At 36.6% G+C, this 26,203-nt stretch overlaps 1 protein-coding gene and 3 long non-coding RNA genes across 5 annotated transcripts in view; 1 reads left to right on the top strand and 3 right to left on the bottom strand.

The window, feature by feature from the left end:
- The window catches only part of LOC103509493 (hexokinase type 2-like), a 53,800-nt gene extending 44,788 nt beyond the window's left edge, over positions 1–9,012 (bottom strand). The window contains exon 1 of the mRNA XM_026823702.1: positions 8,649–9,012. Within this exon, the coding sequence (XP_026679503.1) occupies positions 8,649–8,762 (114 nt within the window). The 5' untranslated portion in view covers positions 8,763–9,012. The remainder of the gene's footprint in view (positions 1–8,648) is intronic.
- Positions 9,013–10,296: 1,284 nt separating this feature from the next.
- On the bottom strand, positions 10,297–10,650 carry LOC113467566. The gene is made up of 2 exons (XR_003391602.1): positions 10,574–10,650; positions 10,297–10,456 (listed from the first exon to the last, which is right to left on the bottom strand). It is a non-coding gene; the product is annotated as an uncharacterized LOC113467566 (long non-coding RNA).
- Positions 10,651–14,686: 4,036 nt separating this feature from the next.
- Positions 14,687–15,357, top strand: LOC113467562. Its single transcript, XR_003391600.1, has 2 exons — positions 14,687–14,746; positions 15,160–15,357. It is a non-coding gene; the product is annotated as an uncharacterized LOC113467562 (long non-coding RNA).
- Positions 15,234–26,203, bottom strand: part of LOC113467557 — a 22,205-nt gene continuing 11,235 nt past the window's right edge. Inside the window, exons 2-3 of one of the 2 annotated variants that reach the window (XR_003391596.1) lie at positions 15,779–16,056; positions 15,234–15,530 (exon numbers count right to left, since the gene is read on the bottom strand). This is a non-coding gene — a long non-coding RNA (uncharacterized LOC113467557). Of the gene's footprint in view, positions 15,531–15,719; positions 16,057–26,203 lie in introns of those variants that run through there. The other variant, XR_003391595.1, reaches the window with a different exon arrangement.

Here is a 26,203-nt window from a genome sequence, read left to right as displayed (position 1 = left end):
ATATTCGGATTAAACCGACCCCAATATCAAAAATATTGGGGTCGGTTTCGTCGTCAATCCTTGAGTGGTAGGTAAACATTGGATTTTAGGATTATTGAGATATTGGGAAAATCCTACAATTCTGCAGTGAGCACCAAAGTTGTGACATAATAAATTAATAACAAAAAAAAAACTGCATTGTACCCAAAAGAGGGTTCAAATCTTCGGAGAAGTTGAATGGCAATAGATGCCCTATTCATCCTCCGATTTTTATGAACAGCAAACTGAATTCAAGAATCTCAAGAGTTTTCTGGGCATGAACATGTTCATCTTTTTAAATTCTTTGAAATCTTTCTCTTTACGATGTTCATTCTTCTTATGGTCGTCTGTTCTCCATTTTCCCTTACGCACAATAATTTCAACAATTTCACACTCTTTCCCTTTTCCTCCTTTCTTGTGTCCCTCTTTGTCTTCTCATTCCCTTCCCCTCCTTTTATTCTTCTACTTCTTTGTCATCTTCTTATTCTCTTTTCCTCCTTCGCTTTCATTCTCTTTCAATTTCGTCTCCATCATTCTTCTCTCAATATTCTCCATTCTATTTGCGTCCTAGTTTCCTCTCTCCAACATGATTGCTTTCATTATTTCCTTTCTTTTCCCCATTATTGATTTCAACAATTTCACACTCTTTCCCTTTTCCTCCTTTCTTGTGTCCCTCTTTGTCTTCTCATTCCCTTCCCCTCCTTTTATTCTTCTTCTTATTCTCTTTTCATCCTCCGCTTTCATTCTCTTTCAATTTCGTCTCCATCATTCTTCTCTCAATCTTCTCCATTCTATTTGCGTCCTAGTTTCCTCTCTCCAACATGATTGCTTTCATTATTTCGTTTCTTTTCCCCTTTATTATGTTCTCATCTTCTAAATTACATTTTTTTCTTCTCCTTCCCCCGCTCTTCTTCTTTCTTTATCATTCTTCTCTCAATCTTCTCCATTCTATTTGCGTCCTAGTTTCCTCTCTCCAACATGATTGCTTTCATTATTTCGTTTCTTTTCCCCATTATTGTGTTCTCATCTTCTAAATTACATTTTTTTTTCCTCATCCCCTTCCCCCGTTCTTCTTCTTTCTTTATCTCCGTCTTCCTTCTCATCCCCTTTTTGTACTTCTTCTCCATGTCTAGTGAGATCATGACGTCTCATTTCAAATTCCAAACTCCATCTTGTGTGCGTTCTTGTTTTTTCCTGCAAGATTTTTTCATATTTTTTACCCATCAAGTTGTTGAACCCAAAACGTTTAATCTGTCGTCTATTATCTATTCTAGTACGAATTCTATTTGACGACTAGCTTTCTTTATCTCCGTCTTCCTTCTCATCCCCTTTTTGTACTTCTTCTCCATGTCTAGTGAGGTCATGACGTCTCATTTCAAATTCCATCTTGTGTGCGTTCTTGTTTTTTCCTGCAAGATTTTTTCATATTTTTTACCCATCAAGTTGTTGAACCCAAAACGTTTAATCTGTCGTCTATTATCTATTCTAGTACGAATTCTATTTGACGACTAGAAAGGCACACAAGAAACGCCATCGCCACTGGGGAAATCAATATGACCTGACCTAAATAACACACTGGAGTCAACTGTCGAAATGGCACAACACAATATCAGTTGAGCTCATCAGTATGCACGGATTCGATGTCTGCCATTGAACTTGGTGACTCGTGCTTTTAGAGGTGACATTAGTAATTCGACTAGTAGATTGACTAGTCATGTGTTGGCGTTAGTTGTACGACCAGTAGCTAGTAATACATATATGACTAATAGTACGAAGGCGGTAGGCATTACTGGTATTACTAGTCCCTTGCTAGTAGGAGGTACGATGCCTATGATAAGGTAGATTATAGAGAGTGTAGTTGATAATGTTGATAATAATAAATTATAGGTAAAACCCCTCCGTAATAGTTTCCATGTTAGCAATTAGCGCAAGTCATACGATTATTTTCTATTGTTCCAATCCCGTCTGTACTGAATATATGTAGACAACCATCGATTACATCTAATAATGTGGTTATCATTTCAATTCTAATATGATTTGTAATTTGTACATCACTCTCATTTAGGTTCGTTTTCAATTTTCATGTGCTTTAAAACCCTAATTCATCTCTATTTACGTATCTTGGAATATATTTTGGATCAATATCACCAATCTCTCTTCATAGCACAATAGATATCACTATGATAAGGTAGATTATAGAGAGTGTAGTTGATAATGTTGATAATAATAAATTATAGGTAAAAACTCTCCGTAATAGTTTCCATGTTGGCAATTAGCAAGTCATACGATTATTTTCTATTGTTCTAATCCCGTCTGTACTGACTATATGTAGACTGTCATCGATTACATCTAATAATGTGGTTATCATTTCAATTCTAATATGATTTGTAATTTGTACATCACTCTCATTTAGGTTCGTTTTCAATTTTCATGTGCTTTAAAACGCTAATTCATCTCTATTTACCCATCTTGGAATATATTTTGGATCAGTATCATCAATCTCTCTTCATAGCACAATAGATATCACTTGAATTCTTATTGAGTGAATCGATTCAAAGAGTTGAATATTTCAAAAGAATCGTGAATCGCGATTCTTAAATTAAAAGAATCGCGATTCTTGAAGAGTCGAGGAAAGCGTGTGGTGGGGGGAAAAAGAATCGGCTATGCTGCAATCTCATTGGTTACGAAAAGCAGCGAGAGTGATCCTGTGTGCTGTCTCTCTCTCACTACAAAAGAATCGCGATTCTTTGAGTCGAATATTTGAAAAGAATCGAGTCGTGGTATTCGAATATTCAAAAAGAGTCGAATATCCCATCCCTACATAGGCCGGAACACAGGTGTGTACGTGTACCGGTTACGGGAAGATTGGGAAGTTTAATCGAAATTCCAAGGAATCATACGAAATTACAAAATTACGGATCAAAAAATCTATCGACCATATAAGTACTGAGGTATTTTATGAGTTACTCAGATGTACAACTTTGTACAGGAGTAATCGCCTTGTGATTTAGCCTGTGGGTTCCATTTGGAACATGTTTAGTTTTTTGATGAACGACATTCTTCATGGAGACTATTGGTTTAATATCAAGTTATCAAGACATGTACGTACCTAATGCCTCAAACAACTTATCAATAAATTTCGTAACTATTGCTTCGAGGTGGTTTGATATCACCAATTCTACCACCTGTTTAGGTGTAGGTACTTATACCTCCTAGTGTACCTACCTACCTACTACCTTTTGCTGCGGGGTGATTTGATGTCTCGCTCACCAATAAAATTCTACCACCTGCTTATTACTACTCATAAATTTTACTTCTCTTTAAAAACAGTCAACAGGATACCTACTCAAATTTATGGACATTGTACCTAGGTACCTACTTTCTTTGCCAAAACACTCAGGTCGTGTTTTACTACCGTGGATACTTGGATAGTCTCAAGATTGAGTTCAATCCGAGGTTGACCTGGGTATTAAGTATTGGGAAATCCTCGTTTCATCTCAATCTCGAGTTAATAAACCCCAGCATCTGTACTTTGGCTGAAGTTTGCTGTAGATGAAAATCGGAATGCTTAGACAATAAATCTTTGTTTAAGGTGCCTAATCCGCTGTAGATTTTTTCAAACTAGTCTAAAGGCTCAAGGGATTAGTAGAATTTTATTACCACTGGAACTAAACAGTCATAAACCAATAAAATCAAAAGTGCAATAAAACTTGGGATTATCAACTACGCACAATTTAAAACCGCCAAAAAGCGGTAAAATGCCGCCAACCGTTGCACCGGTCTTAACCAAAAGATTCGTGTCGCATCCTTGTCACATTTGACAGCTACAAACCAAATTTCAACTCTCTAGCTCTTACCGTTCTCGAGATATTTTGTTTACAGACAGACACACGGACACACAGACAGACACACACACGGACCAATGGCTGAAGGCTCTAGGGACCTCAAAACGTGTTTTGGCACTAAAAACTGACCATCGAAAATTTGACCCGATTACATTACTTTCCTTCCTATAGGATAAGGAAAGTAAAAACTGGACTCCTGCTAGTCATGATAACTATTCTATGAATGTCGGACTAGATAGCTAGGTATCTATTATCTTTGAAGAACTTCGCAGATTACGACCTAACTGCTCGAAATGGGTATTGCGACTCCAATTGGCACATAAACGCCAAACTCGAGATTGGCGTTAAAGGGACGTGTGATTTATTGACATCGTTAAGGTACTTACTTACCGTTGTAGTAACCAATATACTTATAGCCTAGGGTCCCGTGGGTGACTATTACGGATAACAGTAGCGTAAATTGACCGGCAGATTGGTACTTGGAATCGTTTTCAAAATGAACTTTCTAGGAAGCAGAGGTACATTGGAGGTGCCTTTTTAGGTGAGTGTAGAGTAGAAAAAATGGTCTACATAAATCATAAAGGTACAACCGACTTTGTATAATAAAGAGCGGCTAAACTATCCAGATTACCCTCAAGGGGTTAAGAGACACTTACTTTACTTTAAACACTTTTACTTTAATCAATGTCCGAAAAATTGTCGTCAGTGTTTTTTAAGATAGTCCAGAAAACTTCGTTCACATGGATCACAAAGTATTCTCCTAATTTGGCTCTTTTCTAAAGATACTCGTACGGATTGAAAAATATTATATCTTGCGATATAGTTTGGGTTTTTATTACTCGTACCTTCAAATAACCAACTTTCAAGTTGCATTCTGCTGAAAACTCGGTTCAAAATAGGTACCTACTTCTTGAAGATGACTCATGTTCATATTTCTCTGAGTCGGCCTTCCTCAAAAAATTGCACCACACACCTCTTTGACCTCTTATCATCCTTATCAAAGGTCTACAATAGTCTACATTCATAACGAGGATTTATTATTCTGAAAACATTCATACTTGCTATTCTTGTCAAGTTTCTCATTGAACACATCCATCCCTTCTTCCTAGAATGTCTTGGAATCTTCTAAAATCTATTCCTTCTAGATCTTCTATTCCTTCTAGAAACATTTGATTCAGGGTTGAATCAGTATCAATGAATCAAGGAAGTCGGTACGAAAGGAATCAGGAGTAAACAGTCTAACCATAACCTTCCTGACAATGTCAGGAGGCGTGAAATGTGAGTTAACATCGCGAGCATTGAGAATAACATGAGGGAATCCTAATGCCTCTTGCATTGTACAATGGTCATTGTTAACCGTTCAGCAAATACATGGTGATAGCATATTCACAGAATGACATAGCATGTCTCTTGTACAACAGGTCACACACCTCCCGTTCAGGAATCAGGGCAATCTTTGCGAAGGTGTTTTGGTTCTTTTCCCAGTTTTCCCCACTCCGCGCCACAATTAATTTTTTATTTTTAAGAAGTTTGACAGAGAAAACTGTAACTGCTAAGGTCTGTAACGTGCTAAACTGTAATAATAACTCACTCACTCAATCAATCACTGACTCACTCACTCAGTCAGTCACTCACTCACTCACCCACTGAGTCACTCACTCACACACGCACGCACTCACCCACTCACTCACTCTCTCACTCACTCAGTCACTCACTCAACCTCCCAATCACTCACTCACTCACTCACTCTTTACTCTCATGCGAAAACCACCCTGTACCAAGTTCCGATGCCATCACCTACGCGATCCTGAGGACATGTATCCGATCCTATTCATTATAAATAGTCTCTAATAGCCTCGAAATGTGCCACGATTTTTGAATGCCTTCCCGTCATTTGTGAGTTGTTTCGAATCACATGTTCGTCTCATGTGTACCTTCATGGGCGAAAGGTCTGATAGAGCGAACTCTTACTGTCACGAAAGCGAAGGAGGATAGAAGAAAGCTAGCCCTATCCGAGAAGAAACTTTAGCTGCTTAAGGTAAATTCCGCCCCGGTGGGCAATCAAACCTTCAACCTAGCGCTTACAAGAAACAAACGGAAGTTAAAGAAACCCGTCTTCTTTTGTTATTGTTATTGTTATTATTTTTGTTCCTGTTATTGTTGTTGTTGTTGTTATTTTTGTTCAGAGTTCATCTCATTACGCCACAGGTATTCGGATTATTTGAGCTCGAACCGCGACGGAGAAGAAGAGAACTTCCAGCCCATTCACCTGTCGTAAAAACTGGAATCCTGCTAGTCATCATAACTATTCTATGAATGTCGGACTAGATAGTTATCTATTATCTTTGAAGAACTTCGCAGATTACGACCGAACTGCTCGAAATGGGTATATTGCGACTCCAATTGGCACATAAACGCCAAACTCGAGATTGGCGTTAAAGGGATGTGTGATTTATTGACATCGTTGAAGTACTTACTTACCGTTGTAGTAACCAATATACTTATAGCCTTTGGTCCCGCGGGTGACTATTACGAATAACAGTAGCGTAAATTGACCGGCAGATTGGTACTTGGAATCGTTTTCAAAATGAACTTTCTAGGAAGCAGAGGTACTTTGGAGGTGCCTTTTTAGGTGAGTGTAGAGTAGAAAAAATGGTATACATAAATCATAAAGGTACAACCGACTTTGTATAATAAAGAGCGGCTAAACTATCCAGATTACCCTCAAGGGGTTAAAAGTAAACACTTTTACTTTAATCAATGTTCGAAAACAATTTATGCACACTGATAAGCGTTCGGCGCGATTTTAATTCGTTCTCGCAAAATTGATTTTTATATTAATTTTTTATTACCATTATGTAGCTATGTAACTATATCTACGTATATTTCTTCTTCTTTTTTTGTCTTATTATTATTTTATTTAGGTATTATTATCATATTTTTTCTGTATAAATTCGGTGTTTCCTTCTAATATGGCAATAAATTTATATTCAACTGAGCTTTATTTCTCTACCTTTATCGAAAGACAACTTTACAATGATACTAAGAATAAAAAAAAAAACATTGGTTTAGCATTAACCCAGATTCATCGATATTGAAACATGATATCTGTATCCTTTGCTATACAGTTCGGATAAGTCTTCAGTTAGACCACACAATACATCTTATTAGATACAAAAGTTCAAAGTAACTTTGTCATCCGAACCTTATCAATTTCAAACTCTTGGCTCATCAACCAGCAGCCATACAAAGTTTCCATCTAATTATTACACAACTTACAAACATAATATACACCTACATACTTATATACGTATATAGGTACTAATTTTTCTATACATAATATTATGTGAAGGAGGTTAGGTCGATCGATGTCAAAGGCCTGAAACACTCCACAAAAGAATAAAGAAAGACGAGTTGTGGCGGAGGGATCTTTCCTAGATTTGCTTGAGTTCTACCTTGTTGAATTGATTATCTGGCGAAGTAGGTTGAAAGGTGTGACATTGACCGCAGAACTGTTAGTACCACATTGTGAAAATTTAATGAATTTCATGATCATGGTTAGATGTTTTAAAGGTAACGAGTTTGGGTAACGTACTCATGATGCTCGAGCAATAGCCTCTTTATTATGTTAAGGCGGTCTCTTCCTGATCCCTTAAGTGCCGCGTCCATTTTAGTTTAGGACTATTGCACACTGAATGACCCCTTTGGAATGGCCAGAGAAATTTTCTGAACCAAGTATGTAGGTACTAAGTTACTGACTCATTGATTTGGGAGAAGTGGAGAACTCTCGAAGGTTTTACAGGTGGCTATCAGATGCAAGCCGTGCATATAATTTCGGTCCACATGTTCAACCACCTACACACATTCAACCACCCGTGTTTAAAAAAAAAAAAAAAAAAAAATGTGTAAATTTGGTTTGACCCTTTGGCAATCCCAGATTTCTGACTGATTTTTGCTATTGGTTTACTGACCAACATACCTACGGACATTGGTAACTCAGTGTTGATAAGGACACCAAAGGATGGATTTGATGAAGTATGTTGTGAATTTTTGATCTCATGCTCCTCAACTTTATTTAGCTAAACTCCTTTCAGGGATGAGCTATTCATTTTCAGATAAGTTATTTCAAAACGTTCTTGTGGTTATCATTTCAATTCTAATATGATTTGTAATTTGTACATCACTCTCATTTAGGTTCGTTTTCAATTTTCATGTGTTTTAAAACTCTAATTCATCTCTATTTACCTATCTTGGAATATATTTTGGATCAGTATCAACGATCTCTCTTCATAGCACAATAGATATCACTTGAATTTCTATGCCCAACTAAGCTTGAGGAGCATTTGGTCAAAAAGTCACATACCCATCAACTTTCACTCTAGGACCGGACGCCCCAAAATCATTTCGTAGATTGCTTTTTGTGTGTCTGATTAATTTTTCGGTCAGTTTTTCATTTAGTTTGTCCGTTCGTTTGTTCCTTGACAACTCTGGAATTGTTTGTCCGATTTTAATAAATAAATAAATAAATAAATAAATAAAATAAAAATGTGTAAATTTGGGTTGACCCTTTGGCAATCCCAGATTTCTGACTGATCTTTGCTATTGGTTTACTGACCAACATACCTACGGACATTGGTAACTCAGTGTTGATAAGGACACCAAAGGATGAATTTGATTAAGGATGTGAATTTTTGATCTCATGCTCCTCAACTTTATTTAGCTAAACTCCTTTCAGGGGGGATGAGCTATTCATTTTCAGATAGTTATTTCAAAACGTTCTCTTACCACATTGTCTACAGATTCGTGTCCGCATCCATCCAGGAGCTTCTTCTTGGTAATGTCCCACTCGCAATAGCAGGCGGTGTAGATCTCCGAAATCAGTTCCGGTGTTGGTCGCATGGTTGCTGAGAAAACCGGTTCCAAAGGTCAACACTTGGCGGAAAAAGTTTAGGAGATTTCGCTTTGAGATAGGCGAGTTATTTGAAGAACCTATTGAAATTGAAAGTAATATTGAAGAATTCGCGAAAGATTGGAAGCACGTTGGTTGTGGTTGCTGAGGTTAAGGTCTTTGAATTGAAAATTAATTAAAATATGAACGGAACGTAAAACTTTTCAATAGACAGATGAAATAGAAAATAGTTAGTTCAAAGAAAAGTTCTTGTGTCCCCCTTTGTCTTCTCATTCCCTTCCCCTCCTTTTATTCTTCTTCTTCTTTGTCATCTTCTTATTCTCTTTTCCTCCTTCGCTTTCATTTTCTTTCAATTTCGTCTCCATCATTCTTCTCTCAATCTTCTCCATTCTATTTGCGTCCTAGTTTCCTCTCTCCAACATGATTGCTTTCATTATTTCGTTTCTTTTCCCCATTATTGTGTTCTCATCTTCTAAATTACATTTTTTTTTCCTCATCTCCTTCCCCCGCTCTTCTTCTTTCTTTATCTCCGTCTTCCTTCTCATCCCCTTTTTGTACTTCTTCTCCATGTCTAGTGAGATCATGACGTCTCATTTCAAATTCCAAACTCCATCTTGTGTGCGTTCTTGTTTTTTCCTGCAAGATTTTTTCATATTTTTTACCCATCAAGTTGTTGAACCCAAAACGTTTAATCTGTCGTCTATTATCTATTCTAGTACGAATTCTATTTGACGACTAGAAAGGCACACAAGAAACGCCATCGCCACTGGGGAAATCAATATGACCTGACCTAAATAACACACTGGAGTCAACTGTCGAAATGGCACAACACAATATCAGTTGAGCTCATCAGTATGCACGGATTCGATGTCTGCCATTGAACTCGGTGACTCGTGCTTTTAGAGGTGACATTAGTAATTCGACTAGTGGCGCGATTAGTAGATTGACTAGTCATGTGTTGGCGTTAGTTGTACGACCAGTAGCTAGTAATACATATATTACTAATAGTACTAATACTTTAGTAATTCGACTAGTGGCGCGATTAGTAGATTGACTAGTCATGTGTTGGCGTTAGTTGTACGACCAGTAGCTAGTAATACATATATGACTAATAGTACTAAGGCGTTAGGCATTACTAGTCCCTTGCTAGTAGGAGGTACGATGCCTATGATAAGGTAGATTATAAAGAGTGTAGTTGATAATGTTGATAATATTAGGTAAAAACCCTCAGTAATAGTTTCCAATTTTCCATGTTGGCAATTAGCAAGTCATACGATTATTTTCTATTGTTCCAATCCCGTCTGTACTGAATATATGTAGACAACGAGAACACCCGACAGTCCCAATGTGCCACTGCCACACGTTTAAAGCCTGAAACATTTCGATGCCACTCTTCTCTGTCCATCACAACAGGCTGTTGATTCGACACTTAATTCAGCTTGCCTCTTTGCCATATAGTTTGTCCATTAAACCTGATGCTGAAGTCATACAGATTCATGTCCGCATCCATCCAGGAGCTTCTTCTTGGTAATGTCCCACTCGCAATAGCAGGCGGTGTAGATCTCCGAAATCAGTTCCGGTGTTGGTCGCATGGTTGCTGAGAAAACCGGTTCCAAAGGTCAACACTTGGCGGGAAAAAGTTTAGGAGATATTCGCTTTGAGATAGGCGAGTTATTTGAAGAACCTATTGAAATTGAAAGTAATATTGAAGAATTCGCGAAAGATTGGAAGCACGTTGGTTGAGGTTGCTGAGGTTAAGGTCTTTGAATTAGCTTTGAGATAGGCGAGTTATTTGAAGAACCTATTGAAATTGAAAGTAATATTGAAGAATTCGCGAAAGATTGGAAGCACGTTGGTTGTGGTTGCTGAGGTTAAGGTCTTTGAATTGTTCCATCCTGTATGGCGCAACCAACTTACTTCTGATTGGTCCAACACAAAAGAGTAGCTCGTACTACGACTCAACAATCTGGTATCACAAATTTCGTAGTATGACTCATTCGTAGTATGGCTCAGGTAGGGGTGTTATTATTTTGATTATCTGCAAATCATGTAACATCACATGGAAGATAATAATCTATCATTAAGAACGCGATAGCCCATTAGGACCAGGGTGTACCAAACTGGGGACCATGGGGTTCACGGGCCAGAATGGATCTCGTTAGAAGATAGGTGCCATTTTTTACTTTCCTTATCCTATAGGAAGGAACATTACTTTCCTTCCTATAGGGTGAATTTTTTTGCAACTAGGATAATCTACGAATAGTAAAGGGAAGTCTTCATACAAAGTTGCTCAACCAATGTTTGTGATTTCGAATATTTTATACAACAAATTATACCTATATTCTTCGACGTTTTTTTCGGGGGGCGTTTGAAATCAGCTTTGGATCAGTAATCAGTTGATTGGTCAAAAAGTTATTTTTGGCTGATGTGGATTATTGTTTCTTTCATATTATTATTATGTTAAGGCGGTTTCTTCCTGATCCCTGATGTGCCGCGTCCATTTTAGTTTAGGACTATTGCACTGCCTGTTTCTTTCATAAGCCCGACCGTAAAAGAGGTTTGTATAATCTGGTAATTCATACATAGGTAATCATCATTCAGCTTTGTAATTTGTATCAATATCAAGTTATTACTAAAATAAGAAGAGAATAAGTCTTCACTTGACTAAATAAACGAATTTATTGATGGAAAAGAGTCAACATGTTTCAACATCTCATGATGCCATCCTCAGGACTAAATCAGGGTCTCCACTCCAAATTTTAAAAAATCACTAGATTCGAGGAAAAAAAATCACTAGATTTGACTTGAAAATCACTAGATTTCTAAATTCTTCCAAATGGTAGTTTACTCGTGGTTTTTGAGGGTAGAAGTCTTGTATACTCTTTTTATAGTAAAAAAATCCTCTATAGGCAATGGAAAAACTGGTTAACTACTTTCTATGACTCCAATATTTTTTTTTAAACCTAGCAGCACACGCTATTGGCCAGATACTTATGGTTCATCCATTTGAATATGGCAGCAAGGATTCATCTAAAAAGTAGGCTACGTTGCCAAACGTGTCAAAGGTTCAACGGTAGAATATCTTTAAAGGAGGAAGGTACATTGCACAGTGCTTCCTCCCACAATGATACTTTTTTTTTTATGCCGATGGTATTCAGTATTCGTAATGATTTATGTATTCCTATAAAAAGTAACGAAAAGATGATTTCTTACTAGAATTGAATAATAATAAATTGTTTATTATTATTTTATTTCATTTTTTGAACAAAGACTTTGTTTGGACTGCTCAAGTAAAGGGAAAGGGACTTTTCAGTCTCATTTTGGCAGTATATTGCTCTAAATAAAATAATTAATTGATAACATTGCTCTAAATAAAATAATTAATTACTAAAAAACTGAAATTAGAACAACACGATGTCTACTAAATCCAGATAGGTAATGATAATGAATGATCACAAACATACCAAATTGCATAATAAGTACCCGATGCGAGTATTAAAAATAGATACCATCTTTACCTGTTCTAGAATTCAACCTCTTGGACTTGACCCTCAAAAAAAAGGTTACAGATCGAAGCTACCTCTGCTTTTTAAAAGAGAGAGTTTATAAAAATAGACCTTTACCTTAATTGCAACAATGCAAGGAGTTCTCGCATTCTGATTGGTTCTTTCATTTTGGGTCGATGACTCCTTGCTGCCATATTCAAATGGATAAGGTATAGGTGAATTCACAAATTCGCACCGACAAAGCACCAAATTGTGGTCCAAAATTCCAAATCACGCACAGTTTCAAGACTAAATTTCCGAGCATACCTAGACATTTCTTTTCATCTTTTCTTATTACTCTGTTTAACAAACCTTCTTTGTTTGTAACTAATTTTGCAAAATTCGGATAGGAACCAAAAGTGACTTGCATGAATTTTGTTTGGAATTACGCATACGTTAAGTGGAATCTCGTATGTGAGAAGTAATTGCTGCCCTTACGCGACAAATACCATGTTGAAGAAAGTAAAAATTTACTTGAAAATTTGCAGACAAAATCTCCGATACGAATTGGACGAGACCATTGGACGATACAAATTGGACGAGACCATTGGACGATACAAATTGGACGAGACCATTGTACGATACAAATTGGACCAGCATTAAGCAGAAAAGAACCATTCACGAGACAAGTTCCCGTATGTATGGTTCCTTTTTCCCTAACGCTGTCCAAGTCCAATTGTCTATTGTGTCGATCAACAATTCCTGTAATAATTGTGTAATATACCGGTGGAAAATTACATCAACAACTAGGCAGGTATTTGTCCCTGGAATTTGCTCTTCTTGATATATATCATCCATTAAAACCGGGTATTTCCTTTTTATTTACACGGTCGGCATTTTTGTCTACATCATTTCCAATGTTTACCGCTTAGTCTGTTTACAACATTTTCTTTTCTTTTGATTACATTTGATTTCGTAGGAATATGTACGTTTTTTTCATTGACCATTAACTTTGCACTTTGATTTTGACATTTTGGGAATAAAGGGAGAACGGGCTCTAGTCTTGATTTTAAATCATTACATGAAAGTAAAATCAAAAAATCAAATCAAGAATGATAATACACTGAATATTAAACAAATTAGGTAGGTACATAGGTATTCTAACCACGATCGAATAAACTACGGCCTAAAAAATTCCCGGAGGGACGGACCCAGCTTGTTGGTTTTGATCCGTGAGAAAAATTGTTCACACATTTTATCTATTGGTCAGTTGAAGAGAGAGGAAAATAATTATAAAATAATTTAGACATTTCTTTCTGACCCCTTTTCCAGAAGGGGAAATCTTTGTAAGCAATTATATATTCTGGTGTCAGTGCTCTGGACTCTCACGGAACGAGATATTTTTGATTATCTATTTATTACTTATTTGAAATTACCTACCTAGGTATTATTTAGATTATTCTATGTAGAATGTATGTAGATACTGTCTACATAATATTATATCTATCCATAATACAACTGGTAAGTAAGTAGGTAGTAAGGTAGTGCAGGTATTTAATACATATATTTATGTTACTCCTTAAAATATCTTCTCGTTTAGATAGTTATCAATTCTTTATTCAAATTTCATGACTTACAGAAATGTACCGATTTCTAATTTAGAAATCGGTACATTTCGGTAAGTCATGAAATTTGAATAATGTAAAGAATTGATTGCTATCTATAGGTACATACATAGGTAATACCTAACATAATTACATACCTACTTATGTATGCAAATTTAGTATCCTGTATTTACATTAAAAAAAAAAATGTTATGTAGATGGAAAATTCTTATTCATAGGGGTATTTCGTTGGAAAAATTTTGTTTGATGATTTTCTTGTGAGAAATATTCGATTGGACAAAGTTCAAGTACCTATGTAGGTATATGTATAGGGGGGGGGGCCTCAAGGGCCCTCTCCTTTCTCCTTAACTGTAGGCCAGACTTCCTTAAAAGCGTTCACGTACATAATTATCTATGAATTTCATTAGCTAAGTAGCTACCAATTTACGATAGGTAGAATCAAATAAACCAACAGGGGGATTTCAATTTTAAAAGCACAACTTCTTCACAACTTTTGTGGGTATCACAGCATCACTAAGTGCCTAATTTACTATTAATTCTCATTTACTCGTGTCATCAATATTTTTACACTGGGTAATGATGTCAATGGCTCCTCAATTGTCCTCACGAGACTGAGTGCACCCCGAAACACAGAGTCGAAAAAACTTTGACCCCACCGGGAATCGAACACGGAACCACCGGAGTGCTAGTCTAATGTGATAGGTACCCATTCGGGAACATAGGTTGTTTTTAGGTACCTATTAGGAAAATAACGAAAATGGAATAACATTAGGAAGGTAGGTATGTTCAATTTTCACTTACATAGAGGAATATCCCTTGATCGTCCTTTTCTTGGCTAACCGCAGCACCACTCATGATTGGTGTGTCCTGAGTCCACAACTGATCCTGGTCACCACAACACAAGCTCCCGGGAAATAGTTGGAAAATTTCACTTTATCCTTTGGAAACACAAGGCGAAAAATACCTAAGTACCTATTTGTGAAAGTAGAAAGTACTAAAATTATCTAATAGACTTCTAGACTGTAAGTAAAAGCAACTAGTGTCAGAAAATTCGACCGAAAACTTTCAACTTCGTGAAAACAAGATATAGGTACCTATACCTAACTTAGATTCTTGGGTAAAAACGATTGTTAAAAGGTTCTTGCAAGGAACAATGAAAATTTTGTTTTTCTTTTTCGTTATTTTTTATTTAAGTCTTATCTCTTTTAGATCCTGTAATAATCAAGTAGGTAGGTACCTTTATCACTTATTGAAGGAAGTAGGTACCTCGAAAAAAGGTCCTGCGTCCACAACTGATCCTGGTCACCACAACACAAGCTCCCGGGAAATAGTTGGAAAATTTCACTTTATCCTTTGGAAACACAAGGTGAAAAGTACCTAAGTACCTATTTGTCAAAGTAAAAAGTACTAAAATTTTCTAATAGACTTCTAGACTGTAAGTAAAAGCAACTAGTGTCAGAAAATTCGACCGAAAACTTTCAACTTCGTGAAAAAAAGATATAGGTACCTACCTAACTTAGATTCTTAGGTAAAAACGATTGTTCAAAGGTTCTTGCAAGGAACAATAAATTTTGTTTTTCTTTTTCGTTATTTTTTATTCAAGTCTTATCTCTTTTAGATCCTGTAATAATCAAGTAGGTACCTTTATCTACTAAAATTTTCTAATAGACTTCTAGACTGTAAGTAAAAGCAACTAGTGTCAGAAAATTCGACCGAAAACTTTCAACTTTGTGAAAACAAGATATATGTAGGTACCTACCTAACTTAGTGAAAAACGATTGTTAAAAGGTTCTTGCAAGGAACAATAAATTTTCTTTTTCTTTTTCGTTATTTTTTATTTAAGTCTTATCTCTTTTAGATCCTGGTAATTATCAAGTAGGTAGGTACCTTTATCACTACTTATTGAAGGAAGTAGGTACCTCGAAAAAAGGGAAGTTAAGTTTTAGGTAAGTTTTTATTTTATTTAAAACAAGTTGGACACAGAATTTCCAATTCGATTCAAGTCAAATGAAACTGTTCGCAAATATGACGTTGATTTTCAATTGGAAAACGATGTTCAAATCAGTCAAATGGTCAAATCGCACTGCACAATTGTTGGAAGGTTTTATTGTAGGTATATTGGACAGTTGAGTGCCTGGTACGTTTAACTTCTTAATCTTTATAGCTAATGTTTCCTGGAAAAAATAAATCACTCAACATCACCATTAGGAACCTCTACAGATTACCTACAGTACCTACTTACCAAGAAGCAATAATCTTCGTAGGTAGGTACCTTGGTACCTATGTAGGTACATAAGTATCAAAGGAGAAGAAATAGGTACCTATAATAATTAAGCTGTCACAAGAAATAGGTACCTATTACCTACAGGTACAATTTCATTTGCTATACCTAATTCCTTTCGTTTCATAAATTTATCACACCAATGCACCAGAAAAATAGCTCATTCCTAAAGAGTATTTAGCTAACAAAGGAGTTCTCAAAGTAGGTACCTAACACTGATTCCTTTATAAGGTCGGTCTGCCTACATAATATTTTCTTTTTTACTTTCCTTTAAATCAACTTTTTATTAGATTATTCGATTAACTGATTAATAAATAGATTTTATTATTTAGATTTAATCATAGTCGAACTTGTCTAAAGAGAAAACCTGGACAAAAGGGGATACAATCGTGGCCCCTTCATTTTATAAATGTAATTGGGAAACCTGTATAAGTCAGAAAAATAATTTTTCTAGGGAAATGCAATTATATAGGGAAATGCAATTAATGCAATTTTATTATTGCATTTCCCTAGCATTCCGAATTAGACAGGTTCGTCCGGTTTGACTGTAGGTATACCTATCTGAATAGATACAGAAATTTATGATTATGAATGATATTATTTTCATTTATTTTTCCTCAGGGAAACCCAAGCGTGATTTGTAATACAGTCATAATGCTGTATAAAAAGTCGACAGTCGACAACGTACATATTATGTACCTACTAACATACGAGTTAGGTACGTGAAGTTATTATAGGGAAAAGAAGTATCGCCTGTCGGACGGCCTGTGTGGTAGGTACCTACTTACCTAGTAGTCCTAGTACCTAGAATCTAGATACTTAACCTATTGCTTTGACAGTAGGTACCTATGTATACCTACTTACCAACTTAATGTCAGATGATACCTATGTAAGCTTTGATCTTTCACTTTATTTCAATTAAAAGGTACCTACCTAATAATAGGTACTTCATTTTTCTCTCTCTCTCTCTCTCTCTCTCTCTCTCTCTCTCTCTCTCTCTCTCTCTCTCTACTCTCTCTCTCTCTCTTCTCTCTACTCTCTCTCTCTACTCTTTCTCTCTCTTTCTCGTATCTCAGATATGAAGAGGTTGCTGAGTTCCTAACTTTATATCTCTGTATGTAATATACATGTTATAGGTAGGTACATATTTATCTAACTTTATCTTGGTTCATTGTAACTGGAATATTTTGCGTCGCAGATTTTTAAACCACATTTTTTTAACCACACATTGGCAACTATAACTATACATAACTTTTGTCTTTACGTACGTACAGGGTTCGTCAACACTATGTTGATTGAAGGGGTCGAACTGCATGCAGATTGATATTAGAAACTCATATAAAGTTATATACACAGGCAACTTTAACTATACATAATGATTACCAGTCAGCCTGATTAGTGATTACGATTAGCCATAAAGTGGGTGAGTGGCTGAAAATTACCTCTACAAACATATAGCATATAGGTAATACCCATTACATTCAGTAAGAGTATTATCACAAATACTAATAATAACCTTTTTGCTTTATTTAGAATACGGAGAATGTCTCAGAACTAGCTGGTAATTTGCATTATTCACATTCCTGCTGAAAAAGCATATACATATAGGTAATACCCATTACATTCAGTAAGAGTATTATCACAAATACTAATAATAACCTTTTTGCTTTATTTAGAATACTGAGAATGTCTCAGAACTAGCTGGTAATTTGCATTATTCACATTCCTGCTGAAAGCGGACTGATAAAGTCATAAAGACTCGAGGGCACAACCTTTCTCAGTTCAAGTCGAGTTAATTGTTTTATGTTTCACCGTAATTTCTCGTCTAATTGTTTGATTTCTCTCCGTATTTGCTTCTGTCTAATAATACACTTTGAAAGCACAAAGACACAGTTTTCCCCGGACATCAGAGTCAACTGGAAATGTGCCACGATTTTTGAATGCCTTCCCGTCATTTGTGAGTTGTTTCGAATCACATGTTCGTCTCATGTGTACCTTCATGGGCGAGAGGTCTGATAGAGCAAACTCTTACTGTCACGAAAGCGAAGGAGGATAGAAGAAAGCTAGCCCTCTCCGAGAACGAACTTCATCTGCTTAAGGTAACTTCCGGTGGGCAATCAAACCTTCAACCTAGCGCTTACAAGAAACAAACGGAAGTCAAACCCGTCTTCTTTTGTTGTTGAGTTGTTGTTGTTGTTGTTGTTGTTGTTGTTGTTGTTGTTGTTGTTGTTGTTGTTGTTGTTGTTGTTGGTGTTGTTGTTATTATTGTTGTTGATGTTTTGTTATTGTTGTTGTTCCTGTTATTGTTGTTCAGAGTTCATCTCATTACGCCACAGGTATTCGGATTATTTGAGCTCGACCCGCGACGGAGAAGAAGAGAAATTCCAGCCCATTCACCTGTCGTAAAAATCTGGTGTGAACATCACAGGAATTTCCTTACTCCACATAAGAATAAAGAAAGAAGAGAGAGAGAGAGAGAGAGAGAGAGAGAGAGAGAGAGAGAGAGAGAGAAAATGGTTTCACCAAAAGCATTTGATCTTAGCTACTTTGAATGGGTTTCAGCCATTGTTGATTCAACTTCGGTTGGCTGTAGTGTAGGCGCGACTTTAAAATTAGCACAGTTCATTGATTCCAAAAGAGGGTTCAAATCTTCAAAAAAGTTGAATGGCAATGGCAATGGATGTCCTATTTATCCTCCAATCTTTATGAACAGCAAACTGTATTCAAGAATCTCAAGAGTTTTCTGTTTTCTGGGCATGAACATGTTCATCTTTTTAAATTCTTTGAAATCTTTCTCTTTACGATGTTCATTCTTTTCCAATCTTTATGAACAGCAAACTGTATTCAAGAATCTCAAGAGTTTTCTGTTTTCTGGGCATGAACATGTTCATCTTTTTAAATTCTTTAAAATCTTTCTCTTTACGATGTTCATTCTTTTCATGGTCTTCTGTTCTCCATTTTCCCTTACGCACAATAATTTCAACAATTTCACACTCTTTCCCTTTTCCTCCTTTCTTGTGTCCCCCTTTGTCTTCTCATTCCCTTCCCCTCCTTTTATTCTTCTTCTTCTTTGTCATCTTCTTATTCTCTTTTCCTCCTTCGCTTTCATTTGAAGTTTGCAATTTAAATAGCCTATGTCACCCTCAGTACTCTTCTCAACAACCAAAAAAAATTTCATCAAAATCGGTCAAGCCGTTTTATCGTAAAAAGAGAACAACAAAAGTTCCATCAGAGTAACAGCGCCGTAACAGACAGACATACATGTACATGTTTCTGTGTATGCAATATGCAACAATTTAGTCGAATTTCGCGTTATTTTCATAGTATAACTTCTCGCCGTTTCTTATTTTCAAAAAATGTTAATTCTTTTTCTACGTTTCTATTGAAAATTAAAAAGGTTTTCTAATTTTACTTATTAAGAAGATTGCCAATTACACAGGACACTAGGACAATAAGTATGTATGTAATATTCAATAATGAATAATTAATGATCGTACCATTCGCATCTAGGAGCTTGATGATTTTTAATTATCTCAATCATAACTAATGTAATTACTGTATTACCTAATGCAATTACTATTACAAAATTACAAATAGATAAGTAATCGTAATTTCTAGTCTGTACCTTCTACGTTCTATTTGTTCAGAAACCTAATCATCAAATTAATCAAATATCATCTTTGGGAAAAACCTCCTTACATCTTGAAAGATGAACCGGGGGATTTTGCAAACATGTGATCCAAGACTGATCATCTGACCAATTAGATTGAAGTACTTGAACCAACCAGCTTGAAGTATATGAACCTGGTAGGTAGGTGCTTCAACTACCTGGTCGAAAAATTTTTCCTTGGGAAATTCCGTCGAGTATCACCAATAACCAATTGGAGACGAGCTGGCAAAAGATTTTCGAAATTTTCCTTGTTTGGAAAATTCGTCTGTTTTCCTTATAGGTATATCTATAAAATTTCGCAAGTTTTTTTTTAATCGAATTATCGTTCCTTCAGTAAAGGTGTGTCCAAACATAGTCGACCGGCCGTCGATCGACGAGGTGAATTTATGTTATCGGAGGCAGTGTTGACGGCTCAGTCAACATCGAGCGATCGACTATCAATCAATCCAATCATTCATGACGGTCATTATGTACGTAGGTAATAGAAAGGAATATTTTTTTTCTTCGTGGGTGATCGCAAAAGTTTCATTAATCAATGCATCAATGGACTTTTACGACTTCCTATCCGATTTACATCAAGAATCTCTTCATCTTCATGAATGAACAAGAAGGTACGTAGTAGCAGGTAGTAGTAAAAACTCTAGGTACTCTGATAAACGTAAAAAAAAAGAGGAAGAAGAAAAAAAAGCCAATAAAATGAGAGGTATTCATCCATTAAGTTAGTATACCATCAATGTAACTCGCTTAGACATTTCCTATTTTACGCTGTTTTAATATTTTACGCTATTTTCAGAGCAGCTGTGGCGTGCGTCGGCGTGATCGTGTTTATGTGTCATGTCAGATTGTTTTTGGCATGCATGACAAGGTCATGTTGACACTCATGGCGGTCATTTACCAGTTGTGTTATGAAATTTCGAATGACTGGATAAAATCCGCCCCGGGCGGGAATCGAACCCGCGGCCTAGCGCTTACAAGGCAGACGCACTACCAACTAAGCTAACTAGGCTGGATGTGCAGTTGTGCATCTACCTAGTTGTATTAAATAATCAAAATTGAAGGTCAAATCAAGTTCCACGTTGGTAATAATTCAGTCCTATATCTAGGTACCTACACTATATTTACATCATAAATCTAGGTACGAGTAGGTAGGTACCTACCTTGTACCTATATATTGTATATTGTACGTATACCTACTTAGATTACCTACTTCAAATCTTCAGCAAAACTAGATATCAACAATGAGACATGATAAATAACTGTCGGCATATACCTGTCGGCAAAAAACCAAGCTAATTGTAATTACAATAAATTACACTTGTTTTTCTGATCAATCTTCAATTCTGCATTTCTGCATTGTTCCAGCTAGTAGGTACCTACCTACCCTACCAGTTATTAATTGGCCACTGATTTGCAATTATTATAATTGTCGTATACCAGGTAATCAGGTAATGCCGTATACTATAATAGGTAGGTAAGTCAGTAGGTAGTAGGTATCCATTGTAATGCACACAGTTTTTTTTTCTTATTATTATTATTATATTTTTTTTTTCATGAAAATTATAAGATTAAATTGTGACAGCACTACCACTAGTCCACCCAACCCCCCTTTGAATTGAAAATTAATTAAAATATGAACGGAACGTAAAACTTTTCAATAGACAGATGAAATAGAAAATAGTTAGTTCAAAGAAAAGAGAAAATTTTAATAAAAGATAGGAAAATCAAAGAAATTTTCTAGAAAATGAGCAAAACGCAAGCACTGTTAAGAATTGAGAACTTAGTATGAATGAAGGTAGGTTATGTTCAGCGTTATAGGTAGTAGGTTCACACGACAGGTCGAGTAAACTTTAAGAATTGAGAACTTAGTATGAATGAAGGTAGGTTATGTTCAGCGTTATAGGTAGTAGGTTCACACGACAGGTCGAGTAAACTAAACCTTGCTGTTATGTTGTATTGGCTTATATTCGAACCCCCCTCCACACATATTTGAGCAAATAATATATGAAACGTAAGTACGGAGGTATTCTCAGAATTCTGGTTTTTTGTGAGTTTCATTATTGTTGCTCTGTCGCAGTTCTTTTTTTTTTCTTCGCCCGACTAGTTTTTATGATAACTTGAATTTTTTCTCGTTCAGTATTCAGTTTTGTCTGATGCTAAATGGATTGGGGTGGGGCTATGGGCTTAACTTGATAAGCGCGCCGATGGATATCACATGTGGTTTTTTTACCCCTTTTCTGAATCCATTTTGAGAGCATGTTAGAACATGTTCAGTTCGGGTTTTATTTTCAATATTCCATCTTTGAAATTTTACGGTATAGACTACGCATGTTTTAAATTCCCCCGTATAGGTACGTAGTGGATTTACCCAATCTAAGTTTGTGCCAAGGGATATTCCCTTTGAAACATACAGGTTGATTGCATTCTCTTGTCTGCTGTTTGAACTTAAAATCGCCAGCCTAGTTGGCTTAATTGGTAGTGCGTCTGCTCTGACTTAGGTGAGGTTTTAAAGTCAAAGAGCTGCCAGCCTAGTTAGCTTAGTTGGTAGTGCGTCTGCCTTGTAAGCGCTAGGCCGCGGGTTCGATTCCCGCCCGGGGCGGATTTTATCCTGATGGGATAATGTTCGTTCTCGGAACGGCGGGCTTTCTCCTATCCTGTCTTTCTTCTCTCTTCGATTTCGGGACGATAAGACCATAGCAGTTACAGTTCCCTCTGTCTAACCTCTTAAAAAAAGAACTTTTTTCATTTGACTAAATAAACACTTTTATTGAAAAGAGTCTGTCACAAAGCCAATGCCAGTTTCCATTAAATCAACTCGTCATCATCCCGCTGATTTGGCTTTCACATCACTTCTAACTTCATGTTGGTCAGTGCTGACTGGAGTGACCAGGCCTGCTTGTAGTAATTGAATCATGAACGCGTTAGCCTTAAAAAAAGAAGAACTTAAAATCAACCCCTAAAACGATAACTACAATGAGAAAAAATCCTATCTTCTAGAATTCTAGATTTTAAATCTGAAGTTTTATAAGTTCGATTGCCCCAATTTCAGACGGGCGACCGACTGGGCACATCAGGGATAATAATTGAGGAACTGATTACAATTTCAATTTTTACAGACAATGTTTGAAAGAAAAACAAAATGTGATAGTGATCGATCTACTTAGTTACTTAGTATTAGTATACAACACTCCATGTGGAATAGGGTAATTAAACAGGTCAGAATCAAAACCACTGCTCGTGAAAATCAAACCGGTCTTCGTTTATAGTTTCTTTTTGTTTTTCAACGGTTTGCTGATGTCAAATTGCGTCCGGGTTCAAAATTTACACAATACTCATTTGTGCCTTTTTCTAAATATAAAAATTGCCAAAATTAGTTCCGCCTTTCTGCCTACAATTGATGCTCATTTGCTGAGCCAACCATGTATTGATGCTCCATGAGCGTCATATCTCGTCACTAATTGGACACTAGATGACCTTGAGCGATGACATTTGGCTGATTAGTTCTCTAGTAAGTTGATGATTAGTTTAAGAATCAATTGCTGTCAAGGTCACGGTTTGAAGCAACGACGGAGGTCAGTGACCCCTGGATGTGAATCGTCAATCGTCGGAATAGGATAGGAACGACCAAACGATTCTCCTAGTGTCCGAGTTGGAGGAACGAATTGGGGTCCGATTGTTTACTCGATGACGACAGAAATAGTTGTAAGTAGTAGATAATTGGACTTAAAGGTTGTGAAGTAAGAAATCAACAGAAACTGTTACCCATAATGAAAGATTGGTGATGTCTGTTGACCATGGAGAAGATGCTGCTGAAATCTGTGCCCTAAATCACCAAAGTATGGAAAAGTATTTACAATTCCATATTTCGATATGATTCGTCCAAATTCAAAATTCTGCTTTTCCATTGGCTATTACACTTGTAAGATACTTTTCCATACTTTGGTGATTTAGAGCACAGCTATTACCTACATACCTACCTCATTAGCTCATTACCTATAGTTCTATTACCCACCTCATTTTGCCCTCGTATTTTAGCGACCACCGTTTCATGGGCTGGATCGGCTGAATTCGTATGCCTTCGGCTCCATAATAGTCGACATAGTCAAAGTCCGAAAGTTTGAGCTCTGTTTTTGGCAACTTTTCACTGACCAGTATTCCATCTTCTTTAGTCTGGAGAAAAAAAAAAGAACGATTACCATGATTATTATCATAACATCAGTGCTTAGCTGCTTAGTTATACCTTTTTTAAGAAAAGATATTGTACCTTGGACCGCTTTCGGATTACTTCAAATCACATTCTTTTACAGCCATGCCTGATTGCCTATCTAGGAACGGAAAAGTTCGGTCAGGAAAATTTCCGTCCCGGCTGGAATTCGAACCCAGCACGTCCAGATTGAGAGTCAGTGCTCTTGACCACACAGATCGGAAGAGCTCCCCCCCCTCTCTCTCTCTCTCTCTCTCTCTCTCTCTCTCTCTCTCTCTCTCTCTCTCTCTCTCTCTCTCTCTGTCTGTCTCTCTCTCTCTCTCTTCCCCTGTATTGTTATACCATCCTAATCGGATCTGATAATCCGGACCGCAAAGATAAACAGATCAAACATAATGAAAAACAGCACTATAACGTTTCCACTGAATCAATATCATCAGAATAAACAATGAACCAATAAAACTGGGTTGTACAACCACGTCACAGATAACGTCAAAGAGTTCAATTATTGTATTCAACTATCTTTTGTTGATTTAAATATCTTTTGTTTACTTTCCTTTTATTGTTATTTGAGCTAGTAGGTATTTAGTAGATAGGAGATAGGTAACACCGGCGTAATTGATGAATTCATGATATTTTCCGTACTTCTGTGCAATCCGCGTTAATTTCCAGTTCTAACCCAAGCCTGTCAGGGATGAGAATGAATTTGTTGTTACCTGGATGGGATTGAAAAGTTCCATAACTTGATTTCGCCCACACTGGACTCCTATTTTTTCAGAAATAACATTTTTCCATTGACAAAAACTCGAACAATAATAGGTGGATTATAAAGAAAATAATAAAAACAACAAAACTGGATTGCATTATTCAATTTTTCAATCCGACCTGATTAACAGCCGAACATTTCAAGGGCTTCCTCAATTTACCAGAAGGGGGTTTTCGCTTTAGTTCTGCAAGCATGTTGTCTGCTAATCCACTTCCTCCATTTACTTAGAGTGACCTTTAACAGTTTAATATCGAGATATAACCGAGGTACTTAGGTCCTAATCTTTGTCTGAAAATCAACACAAACCAATTTCATTGTAACCGCGTGTGGAGAACGTATTAGCAGTGGTAAAATTGAATAAATATAGTTAACAAGTTATACTGGGAGAGCCTTAGCGTGAAAGTGGTGACTGTTGTGCTAAAGCTTGCGTCAAGGACGTTCAAGGTTGCATCGAGGGGTGTTTGCCAAAACTATGGGAAAAAGAGAAAAATTTCAATATGGACCTTTATAAATTCAAATGGACCTTTACAAAGTCATCCATTATCAATTATCAGCTTAGGAAAAGATCTCTATTAGGTATATAAAATGTTATTTAATAAATAAATAAATAGGAAAATATTTAATTTGAGAGGATTATCAAAAATATTGGGATTAAGAGATCAAAAATATTGGGATTAAGGGGTCGACGACGAGTCGATCCTTGAGAACACCCGACAGTCCCAATGTGCCACTGCCACACGTTTAAAGCCTGAAACATTTCGATGCCACTCTTCTCTGTCCATCACAACAGCCTGTTGATTCGACACTTATTCAGCTGGCCTCTTTGCCATAAAGTTTGTCCATTTAACCTGGTGCTGCGGTCGTGTTGAAGTTCATCAAATGATCACCAAAGTAGGACCAATGAGAATCTACCTTTCCATCCTGTATGGCGCAACCAACTTACTTCTGATTGGTCCAACACAAAAGAGTAGCTCGTACTACGACTCAACAATCTGGTATCACGAATTTCGTAGTATGACTCATTCGTAGTATGGCTCAGGTAGGGGTGTTATTATTTTGATTACCTATCTGCAAATCATGTAACATCACATGGAAGATAATAATCTATCATTAGAAACACGATAGCCCATTAGGAGCAGGGTGTACCAAACTGGGGACCTCGGGGTTCACGGGCCAGAATGGATCTCATTAAAAGATAGGTGCCATTATTTACTTTTCTTATCCTATAGGAAGGAACATTACTTTCCTTCCTATAGGGTGAAATTTTTTTCAACTAGGATAATGTACGAGTAATAAAGGGAAGTCTTCATACAAAGTTGCTCAACCAATGTTTGTGATTTCGAATATTTTATACAACAAATTATATATTCTTCGACGTTTTTTTTTGGGGGGGGGGGGGGGGG

Source organism: Diaphorina citri, unplaced genomic scaffold (assembly GCF_000475195.1).
Source record: "Diaphorina citri unplaced genomic scaffold, Diaci psyllid genome assembly version 1.1 scaffold23, whole genome shotgun sequence".
In the NCBI taxonomy this organism is placed as follows: Eukaryota; Metazoa; Arthropoda; class Insecta; order Hemiptera; family Psyllidae; genus Diaphorina; species Diaphorina citri.
The sequence above is the reverse complement of the archived record's forward strand: the minus strand, read 5'-3'. Positions and strand labels throughout refer to the sequence as shown.